This window comes from Manacus candei, unplaced genomic scaffold, assembly GCF_025592945.1.
Source record: "Manacus candei isolate 608988 ecotype Guabito, Panama unplaced genomic scaffold, ASM2559294v1 h1tg000010l, whole genome shotgun sequence".
Taxonomy (NCBI): Eukaryota; Metazoa; Chordata; class Aves; order Passeriformes; family Pipridae; genus Manacus; species Manacus candei.
In genome coordinates this window covers 6,670,572-6,687,834 of record NW_026138058.1, presented here as the reverse complement: position 1 = coordinate 6,687,834, position 17,263 = coordinate 6,670,572, and the positions used below count along the sequence as shown (strand labels likewise).

General features: G+C 39.8%; 1 protein-coding gene across 13 annotated transcripts in view; it reads right to left on the bottom strand.

The window, feature by feature from the left end:
• NRG1 (neuregulin 1) overlaps window positions 1-17,263 on the bottom strand; it is a 451,521-nt gene that overhangs the window by 21,281 nt on the left and 412,977 nt on the right. For 11 of the 13 annotated variants that reach the window (XM_051777556.1, XM_051777560.1, XM_051777555.1 and 8 more), the window contains 3 exons: window positions 14,958-15,087; window positions 8,169-8,227; window positions 1,847-1,870 (listed from right to left, as the gene is read on the bottom strand). In XM_051777556.1, the coding sequence (XP_051633516.1) occupies window positions 1,847-1,870; window positions 8,169-8,227; window positions 14,958-15,087 (213 nt within the window). Of the gene's footprint in view, window positions 1-1,846; window positions 1,871-8,133; window positions 8,228-8,875; window positions 8,944-14,957; window positions 15,088-17,263 lie in introns of those variants that run through there. The other 2 variants (XM_051777563.1, XM_051777562.1) reach the window with 2 other exon arrangements.

Genomic DNA, 17,263 nt, shown 5'->3' with positions numbered 1-17,263 from the left:
AAACCAGCAAGCTCTCACATAGCCCTGGCTGTGTTTCTGGCTGACAGGGGACAGCAGGGGCCAACTGGGGGTTGTCCTGCTGTCCTTCAGGGGCCGATTTGCACTACAGGGGATGCTGGTGGCTGGGAGGGGACAGGGATTCTGGTCACGACTCTGCAGATGGCATGGCGCCTTGAAGACAATCCTTGGACTCTCTGTTTCAGGCCAGAAGAATTTTGCAAAGCAGGGACTGAACTCGTGTGGGGCACTTGAGGTTGTACTACATCTTGCCCCGAAACTGGCTTCTCTCTCTGACCAGTATTAATATTTACGTTATTAAATATTAATAATGACGCTCAGCTGAGTAACATGTGCTGATCAAACTACCCTGAAAAAAACTAACAGCACCCTTGCAAGGAAGTCTGTAAAGAATTGTATGTGCAGTGAAAATTAAGAAAAGGTTTTAGCCTGTTAATTATTAAAACTAATTTCAATACATTTTTTCCCATACAGAATGCTGGGGAAATCAAATCAACTTAAGACTTAAGTCAAGATATTAAACCCCTCTATGTGCAGTTTTTCAAACATGCGCATTATGCAATTAATTTCACATCATTTTAATTTATACATAATTGGTTATCTATACGGTCTTAAATTTACTCTGTTGTCAAGTTTTTCTTCTTACAGATCTCTGGGGATTTTTAAAATAATTTAATTCCAAGAGGTGGTTCCACTGATTGTTTCTTATACAAAACAAAATTTGCAAGTCAGTTTTTAAAAGGATTTTAATTTAACTACTCAAGGGTTTATGTAGCCATGTATCTTCTACTACAATCTATTACTTATGAGTGAGAATTAATATTACCTTGTGATAATAACAAAAATAAGCTGGATTGTGAGTGGTTTTTTAAATTAGGACTTGTAATGGGTTTTCCACAGTTCACAGCTTAAGCTAATGACATTTTGTGGGGGCATTTTTAATAAGAACATGAACTAAAACTGTGTGAAAAGCATCACCATCTGTTTTTTCTCATTTGCAGACAATTATAGGAAATTCCAAACTAAAAGTGACCTGAATTTCAAGTTAACCTATTCAAGAGATGTGTTATTTGTACCTCTGAATATAAATAGCTAGTCAGATAAGTACAGTCTACTCATGAAGAGGACTTTAAAAATCTATTTCTATTATATTTAAAGCTGAGATGTAAAAGTACAGTGCCAATGTTCTTGGTTGGATGCAATATGAGTATAGTATTAGAAATATTGAATATATTTGCTGACTTGAGGATCCGGAGTCTAGTCTACTTAAATTCCTAAATAACTTCCAGTCCACTTCTAATTTACAGACCTGGAAAGGAATGTAATATATGCATATCATTTACACATATGTATAGGCAACTGATTTGCACACCTAGATGTGGTTTTAGACACGAAGCTTTGCTTGGAAACCAGAGCTCAAAACTGCACATTTGCAGAACTTTAAGTGGCCATAACAGTTTATCTTTTTTAGTATACTGGTTAGTCATTTTGCTTAATGCTTATAGTGTTTCCAAAACCTGACAACCTTAGAAGAACTCAGCAAAGAAAATGTCAAAACTGTACAGCAGAGAAAGGAAACACTATGTTATGATTACTTCAGTAATTCCTAGAATTCCTTAGGTCTGCTATATCCTGTCACTATTACCATTTTAGTGAACTGATCTCCACTAACACTTTGACAAGGGTTGTTGTTATAGCTGTATGATCCCTTCTAAAGCATAAAGAAATTGGTTAAGAACTGAAAAGGGGAGGTGGAGAAAAAAAATAAAAAGGGGTTTATCTCTCAGGGTCTAGAATCTGCAGGCTAAAAGGAATGATTGGTCCATACCCATAAATTCAATCCCAAGATGCTCTGCCAATGCAGAAAGTTGTCAAAAAAAAGAAAGAAAAAGGAAAAAGTTTCAGAAAAGAGCAATACACTGTACTCAAAAATAAATCACATATGAGAATTATGACTATTCTGTGTCTGCACATGAAACAGGACAAAGGGGTGCCCGGTTACGGGGGCAGTGCTCATGTATGCCTTTCTAAGCTATGTGACCAGACCTTCTGCAAGTCTTATACACAAAAATATGTATGCATGAGGGATCTGAGCAGCCATAGGAACCATTAACCCTTAAAAATGTTGCTGAGATGAGAGGGGCTATGGCCTGAGGATGCCAAGTGCAGTGGCTGATTGGTTCCAGGTGGGACCATGAAAGCAAAAGGATGCTTTACAAAGGGCGGTGTCCCCCTGCAAATGGGTCGTGCATCACTCCCCCTTCTGGACCTGCTTCTGTCCCCAGAATGCATATGCTTGCTCTTGTAGGTTGTGACCTGGAGGTGGCTGGCACTGTTTGCTCAGCACTGGGAGTCCTTCTCTGCTTTGCAGACTGGCTGACGCAGGGCTCTGGCTTCTGGAAAATGAGAAAACCAGCCCATTTTCCCTGTCTTTGGGCTGTGCTGCCTTGGCAGAACAACTGGATGGACCCTGGGGTGCATGGCCTGATGCTCCTTACGCAGATCACATGTCTAAATCAGCACCCCCAGGCCCCCAGTAGCTGGGGGTAAGGAGGAACACAGGTTTTCCTCGCAGCAGGTAACTCTTCCCACGGGGCCAACACCATAGCCATGGTAGCCCTTGCCATTTTTTGTTCTTGTGTGCTGTGAAATTTAAATCCAATCCTAATTTTCTCACCAAATAGATTTTTTTATTGTAGTTTGCACACATGGAGAATGCAAATTCTTTGTTGCCAATCAGTAACATTTTAAGGGTTAAGTAAGCTGGAATCCATCCAGGTCTCTTCCTAAAGAGCCAGTATTACAGGCCTACCTGAGCTCTGCTAATGATATACATTAGTTGCATAGAAAGCTTGGTTAAATCTTCAATGAAATGAATGACATGCCCATGCATATACATTGCTGTAATTATGCTTGCTTATAGGTAAGACACCTAGCTTGAAGGTGATTTAATTTTAGGGGAAGTAATTCATATCATGCAGTTTCTACTTCAAATAATTCAATAAGAAGTTGGTACTTAAAATGGGAATATGTTCTGGCTGAAAAACCTAACAAAAAACATGCTGAAAAAACATGCACTGTTTATTCAAACCTACATGTTATGTAGCTCTTATTTGTCTATGGTACTCCTAGGTACATTCCCTAGACCTGATCAAAAGAAAGCAGAATATCCCAACGCTTCTCATTTTATAAACAGACTACTATTTTTGATATTTTCCTATTTAACCCAATTTTTGTTGCATAGTTTTTGCATGCAATGTTTCTATTGAATATTTGTCTAGGTGCTCTAAGAATAAATTCAATTAGTTATTTTTAACAGCTCAGTTTTCATTCTGGATGTGACTTGAGGAGAGACATGATAGTATTGGAGGAAAAAATAGGAAGCAAAGTTATTTAAAACTACAACTGCTGAGGTACAGTGTCTACAAAACAAGAGGATGGCGCCTGGAAATGTGGAACAAATCCTCCAGAACTGCATGCTCCGTCCTTGAGTGGTGTGCCAGAGCTACTGGGCACCCAAGGCTTTGGGGTGGCTACTCAATAGATCTAGGTGGGTGGGTAGCCTGGAGACACTGTGAGGGGTGAGGACTACCTCAGTTTTTTTGTAGAGATCTCGCACCTGACAAAGGAAGGACACATTCGGATCAACTGCAACAGCAGAGACGTCCAGGGAGACCCATTTCAACTCTGAAGCAGCAAGGTGTCATGTTTCTAAAGTATTGTTTAGTTTTCTTAATAAATGTGTTCTGTGGGTAATGAGAAATTTAAAAAGAAATTCTTTTTCATGTAATCTGATTTGGAAACAAACTAAAATCCCCTAAGCTATCACAGAACAGAACCCCTAAATGTCAGACAATTCTGCTTGAGGGATCAGGATACAGTCTCTTTGTGACATTTAGGATCCACTTTGTATTAAAAATTTTGATTCATTTCAGTGGTACTCAGGCTGCAAAACAGGTTTTGAACTTTGAATTTGAAGTCCTATGGCTCCTGTAAATGTGTTATCCTACAACTGGTTTGAGTCTTAGAAGAACGGAAAATTTACTCTTTCCTAATTGAAGTATTCTATCATAGCAATTTTAGTATTTAATTAACATTTATTGAGTAGTTTATAATGAAAAACTGTCTTTTTTAACCTTGAGCAGAAGATGCACAGTGGCATTTTTCAAATTTGTATCATTTAGGGGTCTTGGTCTCAGCACATAAAGTGGACAATTTAGGGTGCTGAAGGGCTTTAAAAAATGAAAATTTCCGGTAAGATTGTATAATAGCCTCATACAGATGTGAACACTTGAGAAAAATATAGAAACTGAGAAATGCTGAGGTAGCAAAACAACTAAAAATGTACTTTTGAAGATCTGTAGTTCATATGAAAAGACTGAAAAATCAAGGCCATCACAGAGTAACTGCAGTTTTGACCACCCTTCTAGGATATCAGAGCTTTCCTCAATTCTTACCCCCTTTATGGCCTCAAACAGGTTCATCTTGACCATATGAGGCAGGGGCTGTCATCTAAACAAAAATTTCCCTCTGCCCTTCTTGGTACTGTCCCCCTTGCTCATCAAGGGTGGCAGAGCTGAAATGGACACAGTTTAAACTGGTGTCCCATGCTGAGGGAAGGCATGGCCCATGTTCAATTCATGCCCAAGAAGGCGCAGAGCACGCCCCTGGAGCTGAATTCACTGTTCACTAGCAAAATAAGCAAATCCATTGACCTTTTGGGTGGGATCCTTGGTCTATCTGGGCCATTTGAGAGGACAAAGGGTTTATCTGTGATTATGCTCTAGAGAAGCTTCCTCAACTGTCAGTTAATTCACAGCTCTGTCACTGTCTCTTATCCCAAGAATCATTCTGCACAGTGTTGTTCTAAGAGTTCTCATGCACAACTACACAAAAATTAGCCAAAACCTTTAATGCTAACTAGTTATTTTTCTTCCATTTGCCTTGGTTCCTTGACCTCAAGGGAGTGAGTGTGTGAGCATTCAGATACAGCAAATATATCTGCACGGAACAGATGTATTTTTGGAACACTCTGAGGACTACCTTCTGCTGTCTCTAAGGAGCAGTGGTGGACCACGAGCCTCAAAGTCGAAAGGGTCACAGCAGAACGGCAGGGTAGCACCCCCACCAGCAGCTGTGACTGCTGTGCTCGAGGAAAGGACATTACAGGGTCTGACAGCGGGCTCCAGAGACTAGCAAAATGCTAGCACAGTTTGTTCTTCAATTTCCCTTGGACTACAAAAGCGGGAAGCACCAGCTGAAGGGAAAATATATGTATCTGCAGTGCTGGAGGTAGCTGTAGCAGTGGGGAATCTCACAGTGGTCACCTCTCAGCAACCACTGGTTGTCCTATGGTTTGGTGTGCTTGCAAAGCTGGAAGCCAGCGTAAACAGTAAGTGTAAACATGTGCTTTCCAGTAGCCTCCCTCATGTCCTTTCCCAGTTATGCTCACACTTCCATTGACAGGAAGGAAAGGCATTTCTGTGGAAGAACTTTTCTTAAGTTGGAGAGCTACCTAATCTCCTGTGTCCCTTTTCAACCTATTTCTAGTGCACTATGATAACTGAATTGCCTGGGGCTAACCGAACCACTGCCAAGATAAGCCAGTTAGCCTTGCACTCTGTTGGGACAAAGGGTTTCCAGAATGCTCAGTGGCAGCCTTGTTCTAACCTTGCAAAGACCCTCAGCAAAGCTCATAACTTCAGGACTCTCAAATACCAACTTTAGGGCAGATTTCTGAAGCCAACTTTTCCTCAACAGCCCAATTAAGATAGTAACAGCTCATAAGTAGGTACGCTTGGCTTGGAATCCCATTGACTCTTTCCAAATGAAGAAATACCCTTCTGAAAGCAAGTAAAATTAGATAGCACTGTATAGTTCACACGTACAATTTTTGTCTCCTACTGGCACTCATGCTGTTTAGCATCCCAGTTTGCTCTGTACTTTGCAAAAGCTGCATCTACAGAGCTAAGTCAATCATCCACAACACTTGGTGCAAAATATGAGCTTGGCTTTATGCCCCAGATGCAACATTTGCCTAAAGAGAACTCTCATTCTAAGGCCCCTCTTAAATGGTATGCTGTGGTCTTCTCTTGTTTTAATAATAAAAAGTATATAAATGCTTCTTAATTAATTTTTTTTTTTTTTAAGCACAAATGTACTCTCAATGGACATTTTCCCAAGTGTCATTTCTGCATCTCTGGTTGCATAAGAAACCAGGGGTTGTAGTGCAGATGTAGGGTGGGCAGAAGAGCCAGAAGCTCACAGCCATGGACTGGAGCTCTCAGAGTAGCCTAAGGTAGGCAGTGGTGTGCTCTCCTCCAGTGCATTTCAAGGAGAGGAAAGACTGGACCAACTCAAGTACTTGTAGCTGAGCACAGCCCTCGCAGCAAGGTAAGGGCATCTATGCCTTTTCCATGGAGGCAACTTGAAAAAATCTCAGACTGGTGTCTTTAAATATCCCAACTGAAAAACTAATGAAGGAAAACCCACCTAAACTCTTCTTTTTTTTTTCTTTTCTTTTTTTTCTCCTGGACAGGAAAATGAATTTATAATCAACATGCAACTGTTCTAAAATTTTCAGGGTAAATTCAGCAGCAAAAAATTGATCTCATATTTTTACACCACTTCCTTTTAAATTATTCTTCTAATATCAGAAAAACTTAACTGCACTTTTCACCACAATACACAGGAAAGGCCACTTAAATCTAACATTTGGTAAACAAATACTGTCACTGCATAAAAAATTTTCAAATCCATAGTTACCAAAGGCATTTTAAAAATAACTCACACTAATAAAGCTTTTAAATCAGGGCATAAAATACACACTTGAGTGCTGGAAGGTCTGGTCTCCAGTCATCACTCTTGGGATTTACATGGGTAGCTTCCATGATGGGCAGTATGAATTATATATGGTCCTTTTTCGTCCATCAATATACAAGAAAACCTATGCATCTCTTCAGGCTCCAAAATGTCCAGCACATGCTTACAGCTTTTTGTCCTATATACTAATGGAAATTAAATTAGGATAGCCTATAGTCTTTCTGTGCTGGCAAGTAATCCATCAAAAAAATTGTTTCTATCATACTGCTCTTAGATCACAGTACATTCTGATGCCAGCAGCAATTAATTGTGCATAGTACACATGCATTAAAATGTAAGATCTAAGCAATTTTCTTATATGCTATCTTCAACTTTGCTATAGCCAGTGAGAGAAAGTAAGTATTTAGTGTGCCCTCTATTTCTTCCCTGAATAATAATAATAATAATAATAATAATAATAATAATAATAATAATAATAATAATAATAATAATAATAATAATAATAATAATAATAATAATAAAAAAACCCCCATTTTTTCATGAGAAAACTGATGGGATGTAATTGCAGTGCTGATTCTACCAGAATTCTGACACGAAGTCCTCTCTCTGTTTGTGTGTGTGTTTGATACTTTTATTTTGCCAATTAATCTGAAATATTTGATCTCTTGCACCTGTTACCCCCAATAGACCCAAAATGTGTCAGACCCCATTGTTTCAGCCATCTCCCTCCCTTTTCTTTTTTGTTTACGTGCTCTTTCAACTGAAACTCAGACAATGAGGAGAAAGTACATTTTGATCCTGTTTGGCATGTGCTCATTAGAAACCAAGTAAACACCTCAATAACCTTTAACCTCTAGTTCCAAATGCAAATCTCATATACAAGTAGAGGATTGGCTACCTGTCCCTTTGTTGGGGGAGTTCTGCCCTGTACCATGATTCATTAGCCTTTTGTGGCAAATAAAATGAGAGACTTTGAAACATAATTCTAGTACTTTTTCTGCTTGATGTCAGTGGGGAGTCCATATCACACGCCCAGTGTTAATTTCACAGAGTTCCTAAGTCTTGCATTTCCCCATAACCTCAATGCCAAACAATCCAGGAGAGTATTGCAACTGCTTTTTTTTTTTGTTACCGTTTTCATGCAACAGGCAGAGACAATCAATATTAGGCCTTAGGCAACAAATCTAGTTACAGATTAAAAAAACAAACAAAAAAACAAAACCAGAAACAAACAAAAAAAAAAATTGAAAGAAAGATGCAGCGACAAGAAAGCAGCACCAACTGAGCATGCTTCTACTGCGGCACAGACAGAAAAGTAGTGGACGTACTGTAGAAGCTGGCCATTACGTAGTTTTGGCAGCGATCACCAGTAAATTCATTTGGGCACCTGAGAGGAAAAACAAACAAAAAAATGGTAGAGAAAAAAAACAGAGAAAAGAGAAGAGGTGAACATATGCTAGGAAAGAAGCTCCTTCAGTGTGAACTGATACGACTTGGTGAGTTCACTTTCAGAAACTGAATCTCGGTTTAGCGTGTCAAAATGGCTCAAGGCGTTGAGAGCAACTCATTTGCTCCGTGGAAATGTAAAGAAATCCCCCCCTGAAAAACCAGCCAAAACCAAACCAATCCAGATCAAAGTGTGTTTCAAGATGTGAGACAGAAATTCACCATTCCAGAGTCCCAAATTGGTATTAGGATGCACTTTCCACAAGGCAGCAAGGACACAAGATCTGTACATCACTCCATGAGTTTGCTCTTTTAGGGTTGCACTTTACAGCAGTCTCCCAAACGAGAAAACTGCTAGTGTGTGCAAAACAAATGCATCTGTGAATGAATGGAAAGATCAAAAATCACACAAATGAGAAACATTTTGGAGGTCAAATAATGCCAGGGTGTACAGATTGTACTTTAGAGAATCAGTCATAAATTAGTGAGTAAAGAGGCCAGTTCCAGCTGAACTGTGAAAACACCAAGTACTATTGATTTTGTTGCTGTAGTTGGGGAAGAAAGCAAAGTTCAGATTATTTTAACATACTTTCTTGGTTTTGGATTTTCATGGGCAGAGTTTCAGTACATCTTGCTCCAGTGAATCCAGGTTGGCACCTAAAGGGCAAAAACGTGATAAGCAATAGTACACCAAAACCACTGCACTAACAGACTTACACCTGCTGGTCTATGGAGTGGGAGTGCATTAAGTGACGTCCTGGTTAGGTGTTAGTGAAAAATGATCAGAAAAGAGGCAAGAAAGTGTAATCTTTCCAGAAGAAAACACTCTGCAAAATTTACAGCAAAAATCCATCAAAGAAAAAAAAAATCTAGGAAGTCTTTTTGCTTGTCTGTTTTGAAAAAAAAAGAGAAGAATTATGACTAGCAAAAATGTGTACCGGTTCACTGCTTATTCCACCTCATGAAGGGACCTGATTGAGTTCTTTTTTCAAATTTGCAATGCGCTGTTGCTTTCACCAGTCACACAAAATCTGCAAAAATACCATGATTTCCCTATTTCTGTAAGGGCATATTGTGCTTTGTGGTAATTTGCTTCGAGGAGGAGTATTTAATACAACAATCACAGAAAAGCCAAAAATATTCCAAAAAGTGAGAAGACAAACTCAAACCCAAAGTGAAGTACATTCAACATGGCTGACAAATGGAAAAAAAAAAGTCAGTCCAGTCACTAAGTAAGATGAGAAGGCAGAAGTGCTCTCAAAAGAAGCCCCATAGCTGTCCGTCCTTTCAGTTCATAAGCTCTTCTGCAGAAAACTTCAGTGCAGCTTTCCCCCTGGTCATAGTGAAGGAGGTTCTCTTCTATGCTTTGCCTGTCTTTGCTGCTGCTGCCTGTCAATTCTTCCCTCACCTTTATTCTCCATTCTGGGGCAGAGCTCAGGCTCCCAAAATATCACTGTAGTCCTACAGACATAAGTGTGAGTGACTGTCCACCACACTAAATACCTACAGATTTCAGTCTTGTTTCTTTCTCTTTCTTCTCTCCAGTGTTACTCAGTATGTAATCTGAAATTACCTGATATCTTCTTTCTTGAATGTGTCTCACTTGTGTTGCTTGTCTTTGTGATGTTCTCCATCAGTTCACCACGGTGCAAGAATCTCTCCCTCCTCTTCTCCTGCTGATGATATGGTGCTAGCCTCTTTTTCAAACTTCTTCATCATTTACTTGCCAGGGGCTGAAGAACCCTCTTATTTGCAAATGCACATTGTTCAGAACAATCCTCAGTCTCTTCTATCCATCTGAGTTTCATATGTGTTGAAAACTGTCCCGATTTTTAAAATTCTGCTCTTCCACAATTGCCTCTAGCCCTAGCAGATAAGGATACTGCTCTTGCACAACTGGGACTTTCAGAAAATCCCTTTGGCAGAGGACCAGCATCTGACATAAATGCTAGTATTTTCTTCAAATAAACCGTGCAGGAATTATTTTTGTATAATAAAATATATATTTTGACGATCTACAGATAAGTCTTTTGAGTGTATTATTATTATTTTGCTTATTAAGGAAGGGAGTTTATGTTCTCCAGAGCCAAGGTCACATCTTTTCACAAGTACCCAGTGTGGAGAGATCCCAGTCTCCACAGATATATTCAGTTGAGAAAAATGCAACAAAGATAACTCTGCTATGAAAAGGTGATATTTCTGGGCATGACAGAAGAATTCTTGCATCTTTGAGAGAAGGCAAAATGCCTTTGATAGAAAGCATTTCCATCTGGGCTACTGAATGAGAGTAAAAATATTTTCCACTATTGTAATCTTGTTAAATAACTGTCCCTGGAAAGCTGGCATTAGCACACGCATGGCTTTCCATTCACAGAGATCTCTACATCTTGCTCGTCAGGCTCAACCCTACACAATCCCAAGGAACACGCTGCTGATTAAAAGCCTCAGGCTTTGCTCCTGCCACTGGCCATTGGTGGGTTGCTTCCTCTGTGCTTGTTTTCAGATGTTGGTGCAGCTGTGGAGGTGATGAAAACAACTTGAGCACTGGTGTAGACAAAGCTAAAATCACTTCCAGACCAACCAGCGTCAGCCCTGTTGAGATGGTGCCGAAAACAGCTCAGGTGTGTTTATACTGTCTCTGAAACCATTGTCAGCAAATGGGCTGGAGCACCTGCCCCTGAGAATGGGCCCAGGGTGGGCCATCTGAGAGGAAAGCTGGGATGAGCCGGGCCTCTTATGATGATGTGTGAATGCTAAAGGCATTTTATTGCTCGGATGTGCAGTGCAGCACTGTTTCCAGTTCACAAACAACTTGCGATTGTGTCCTTTTCAAAACACCCTGTCCTACTTGAAGTTTTCAGACTTTATTTCTTGTTGTGTCTTTCTTTTCTGGATCATTACCCATGTTCCATTTTCTTTTACGACACCAGCAATAGTTGAAGTCAAACAACTTGGAGCAAAAGGTTTGTGCTGTGAGAGCTTTATAATTTCCCTTCAGCCTTCGAGAAGACTACTCAGACTATTTATTTATTGTATTAACTGGGTAAACCCATGATACTGAACCACGAATAATAGAAGAAATGCTTTTTTCCTCTACACACAGTAGCTGCAAAGAGCATCATTTGCATGCATTCAGTAGATGCATCTCAGAACACCGAATGCATATCACCAAACTCTTTTTCGGCAGGAGAGGAAGGGCTGAATGGATGAGAAACTCACATTTCCACTTCATTTACTGCCTATAAACAAATGCATTCGGGGAGAACATTTTGATTGTTTTTGTTTGTTTGTTTGTTTTTGTTTGTTTTTTTTTTTTTTCCCCATTTCATTAGCCCATTTCATTGCTGAAGTCAGAACCAGTATTTCTATCCCACCTCTTGAAAGAATATCTCTGGAACTTCTCCTTGCATCATTGAAACGAATTTTATCTTTTCACTGGTTTGAATAACCTTCTGCCCATTTCTATTCTAGAAAGGCCTTTACATGAAGACAGATATAGAAAATGGCCATGTCTTTAAAAAGTATGTAGTTCACTCTTCTGCTGTTAAGAAAAGCAGCAGCCTACTTCATTGAGAGAGCAGCTTTATTTTCATCCAGTGAAATTCGGATGTAAATTCATTTCTTCAATAACAACAAAAGCACTAGAAAAGATGATATCTGTGAGTAAGAAATCAGTTAGTCAGACTAGCAAGGCCTTCATGGTATGATACTTCAAAAGAACACTTTAAAAGTGTTACAGATACTATATTCATACAGATTTTTGTTAAAGTAAGAAGGAAATGCTAGGAATTTTGGTCTTAATTTTGTATTTATTTAAAAAGCTACCTGATCTTTCTGTCTTCAGTGAACCTGGGGACATGTTTCCAACTGAACAGAAATGACTTAGGAATCTCAGTCTCATAGGAAGCCAGTAAGATCCAGGCTTCCAAGGTCTATGGCATTTTCAAAATGTGGTTCGTGTTCCTGTGAAGCTTCCAAAAGTTTTATACACTAGTTTATTTAGGCAGTCTCAAAGCTTCCTTTTTCATCTGTCCTACTTTGAGACTGTTTTTTTCAGTCTGGGGCCATAATTAAAATACACGTAGGGAACATACATGCTACCATAGATGTAGCTGTACAATGTCTAAGTCTTCACATATTTCTTGAGTATTTCACATGGTTATCACTTGAAAGCAGGAAATTTTCTTGAAGCTCACATCAGTACCCCTGAGAGCAAGATCAGATCCTGTCTGAATCATTTATTTTTTTTTAATATATAGCAAGATTTTGACAGAAGATGAATGTGGTATCTCCCTCTTTTTTTTTTTTTTTTTTCCATAGAATAGGGGATTTACAAAACCAGAGATATCACTTGGAAAATTCCATGGTTGTTTTGAATCTGAGTCATGTTTTTTTGGTTAGGGATAAAACTAATTTAGAATGATATGGCTCATGCTTTAAAAATTTTGTTTTTGCTCTCAACAGATGGACCATATGGAAAAATGTGAACTTGCTACTGAGGCAGAAATATGAAGAGCAAGTACCATATTTCAAGCATTCTGTTTCCACAGGCATGTTCTGGGAGTAGATTTATTTTCTCAGAACAATGAAGGCAATGTGCAGTGATTAGGTACTTATTTTAATTAACACTGGAATGCTAGAATTAAAAGTAGACATCTGTATTTTTAATGAAATAAGAAGAAAACTGTATTTTGTCTTTTCAGTTTCCCAGTACACCCACTTTTAAGTACTCACGCTTTTATTTCTTATGTAGCTGTATTGCTTCCTGTTTTACTACTCAACATAAAGTTTCAGTTCTGGCAAGTGGTAGAGGGCATAGCAAATGGCTCTGCAAAATAGTAATGGCCCTGACTGTTCTCAGGATAAGAATTCTTCTCCACTGCCTTACTGTAAATGAGATTCTCCCTCTCTAACTTTAAAGCTCTGATGCTTTTTCCAAATAGGTCTTGGACCACCCAGGGAGAGGCACATCTGCCAAATCTGGGAATTGCCTTTTCTTTCAGATCCAGTCCCAGAATTAAAGGTTCTTTCTTGCTTACAATAGGGGGAAAAAGCACCCACTACATTCAAATGTCTCTGATATATAGTATTAAAATAATTAGCCAGTCTACAACATCATCAAAAAACATACACAGATCTCTGAATTAAAAAAAAAAAAGTCCCCATACCAGTGAAAATGGGACACCTCTGAAACTGGCAAGACAATGTTAATGATTAGCAAGTCTCTCAGATGCTCAGCTCTGCTACCCTGGAGTTTTCTGAACATGCAGGTAGGCTCTTGTACATGCCCTGAGGAGTCATGGCAAACTGCTCATCTTGTACTGCTGGTTTACAATGATCATGCACATTTCAAACAAATCTTTCTCTCTCTCAAAAATGGATCCAACACACCACAGCACACTTTTCCATATTCACTTTAGCTACAAATGATCCTAAAATCAACGAAACATACATCACTTTCAGCAGCAGAGCCATCTGAAAACCCAAAGCAAAACAAAGCCTGTGAAGTGCAGGTTACATCAACCTTCTACAAAAAAAGGAAAAAAAAAAAGAAAACTTATAGGTAAACCAGAATATTGAGCTGCTTGGTGGGGGTTTTTGATGGCTTTTTTTGGTTTGTTTGTTTACCTTTCTTTTCTTTTTTTTTTTAACATTAACAATAGAGACAAGCAGTCAATGTCTTCCTGGGCTAATGAGAGCATCATAGACCTTCATCTAACTCACCCACCAAAGTTACCTTCACAATTAGTGTTCTTTCACTTTTAGTCCCAGGAGATTGAAAAATTATGCAATTACAGCTGATGACAGTCTTTACCAACCACCATCTCTTGTCTGTCAGAAAAACAGCAATATTCTCAAAAAAGTGCACTCTTTCCACTCAACCCTCTTAGGTACCAAGGATGTTTCCCAAGATTTTAATGCTGAGTTGCCTCTCAAGCTAGAGAGAAGCAGTCCCTATGACTAGTTCATCTCCAGGGGTAAATGCTACATGATGTGCTCCCAGGCAGCAGATAAACTCTGTAGCTCTTCCTGGGTGTTCTCTAAGACAAGGGACTATTGCAACAGTCCAAAATAGTACAGGCCAGGACCTGAGGAAGGTGCACAAGCATGCCCTCAGACTAAATCCATATGTCTTCCTGATCCTCACTCAAGATGGTAATCTCCACCAACTAACGCGACATTCATTGCTTTTTATGCAATTAAACACAACAACCAGTTGTGAATATGATCTCCTCAGAAACTGTTCAGTTACTACATCAGACAATAAAAACAACAGTTTCTCCTGTACAAAAGGTAATTATCCACTGCCGTTATCCACACACCTTTTCTTTTTCTTTTTCTTTTTTTTTTTTGGCTAAATACAGTGTATCTAGTTTACAGTATCTGTTTCATTATTTATAACATAAGGTTCAAGTTGTGTTACTTTATGCCATATAAACGTCAATGGAGGTTGCTGTGCCATTATCATGGGGGAAGATTTCCTGGTTAGTCTCTGCTATGCTTCATATATAGAACACAGGTGTCCGTCTTGGTATGTTATTTTCACATCCACATGTTTAAAAACGAAGAAATGCAAGTTCAGAAGAAGAAATTGTTCAGGTGCTCCTTTAAAGAAAAACCATTTGTGAAAACTGGTGGCTCCAAGAAAAGAGGCAAATAGGATTTCTTACCTGCACAGGTATCTTGGGGGGTTTGGGAGGTCTTTAACCATATAACACTCTCCCCCATTTACACAGAAGGCTTTCTGCTTTACGTCACATTTTGTGAGATGACTTGTCCCAGTTGTAGATGTGGAAGTGGCTGGAAAAGACAAGAGCAAGAATACGGATCAGACACTGTTTTTCTTCCTGACTGGTAAGTGTACTTATATGTGAGGGAAGAAGTAAGGCTAGGGATGATTTGGCAAGTCTTACCACAAGAACCAGTAACTTGACCTTGTATTTTGTTGACTGACACAGGGAGTGGAGTTTAAATACACACCTCAGACATACAAAATCCCCACACTCAGGCTGGGAGGAAGTGAGGGTTTCCCTAGCCCTGTCCATGAAGTGACCTTAAATTTCTGCAACACTCATGTCTATTTCACTAAAAAAGTGTAATTTACGTGCAGCAACTTATATTGCATTAATTGCATTCAAGTGAATTTGGGGTGTGAGAGTCATTGCAGGTTGCTGATACGGTGCCCAATAAAATCAGGACCTGGATGAGATTTCTTCCTGGCATTGCCCTGAAGTAGGTATTTTTCAGGAAGCTTAACCTGAGGCCCTGTGCTGATTCAAACCCTCAGTCCAGGTATTTTGCTCTTCCCAAGGGAGAGGGTGAAAGTCTGACTGCTGAATGCCTCTTCCCTAGCTTATAAATGAGAGCTGTGGCTGGTTTGATTATGCAGGAGGAATAGGACAGGGAGTTTGGAGGTTTTGAACCTTCCTGTGCATATACAATTGTCACCATTGTGCCCACAGGAATCTTTGATCCAGAGGCCGACTTAGCATCTCCTGCAGATGTGTTCATGATCATGGAGTATATTAAATGGCTAAAACTGTCTGCAAACCATAAAAAGTGGTGAAGATTCCTGGATGCATTTTGTTTAGCCATGTCCAGGTGTACAGAAGTAAGAAATTTTGTTACTGTGCTCAAAAAATCCCAGAATACAGACTATCACAGATTATGACAAGTTGAAAGGCATCCACAAGGATCATTGAGTCCAGCTCCTGGCCCTGCACAGGATCATCCCCAGGAGTCAGACCACATGCCCAAGAGTATTGTCCAAGTGCTTCTTGAACTCTGTCAGGCTTGGTGCTGTGACCACTGCCCTGGAGAGCCTGTTCCAGTGCCCAACCACCCTCTGGGTGAAGAACCTTCTTCTAATATCCAACCTAAACCTCCCCTGACACAACTTCAGGTCATTTTTGTTTCTGAAAGTCAGTCTACCCCCAGGTGAAACAATGCTATTATTTAGTGACTGAGTCCACTGGAGTCACTAGAAAGCTACACAAAAGTCGTCTGATATTCAAAGCCTTTTCTAACATAAAGGTCCCCAAGGGGCATGTTTACAGGAGGTGATTTCCTACACATTTTGAATCTGAAGATTTTAGCAGATCTGCTATCAACAAATACCTACTTACACATTTTGAGTGGTAGTGTGATGTAGCCCCTGTCACAACTGATTGTCATGCATTTCCCATTTTCTTCCAGGTAGATGCATTTTTAGCACTCAGTACCTGGGAAAATGAACCACCTTGGCTGGCACCATTTTCAGAGCAGCTTTACCTATCTGGTTTCAATGAGGCATAAGACAGTGACTGGGACATTTAAGTCTTCTGTTTTACTCCATCAAAATTGCATCTGACTGTACAGCTAACATCTCCCATATCTCTTCCTTCCTTTGCAATCCATCACCAGCTTCTTTCTGCCAGCTTCTTTCTCTTTCTTCCATACTGCCTTTCTTTCATGGGGTGCCCTACTCTAACAGGCCAGGAAAAAACCTCCCGTGACTTCTTTCAAAACTCAAACTCCCTCCTGCTTTTCGCTTGCACCCACCCATTGTGTCACATCTTCCCAGATTCTGATCCTGACCGGGGCCTCTTAGTGCTAATGAAATGCAAACATAGAGTACTGATTCCTCTTAATAACACATTCCTTTCTCCTGGCCCCTCAAAGCGTGATTTATAACCTCTCAGACGAGGATAAATTTATGTCTTGTCCAGGGGCAGGAAAAGGGGTCATGTTTTAAGAGTAGTCTGACACTCTTTCAGCTAGCACCGGTTCAAACAGGACTTTGCACCCAATGTTGACAAAAGGCTGGTCAACAGACTGCCATCCAGTCAGCAGGGAAGGGCCCTCTGTGCTTGATGTCAGTGGGTTGACAACCATCCTTGACATGAATCTCAGGATGGGGAGACTTGCCTCGTAGAAGAGCCTTTCCTTCTCCACTGGCTTGAAAGTTGCCTGGATTATTGGCCCAAATGAGATGCCT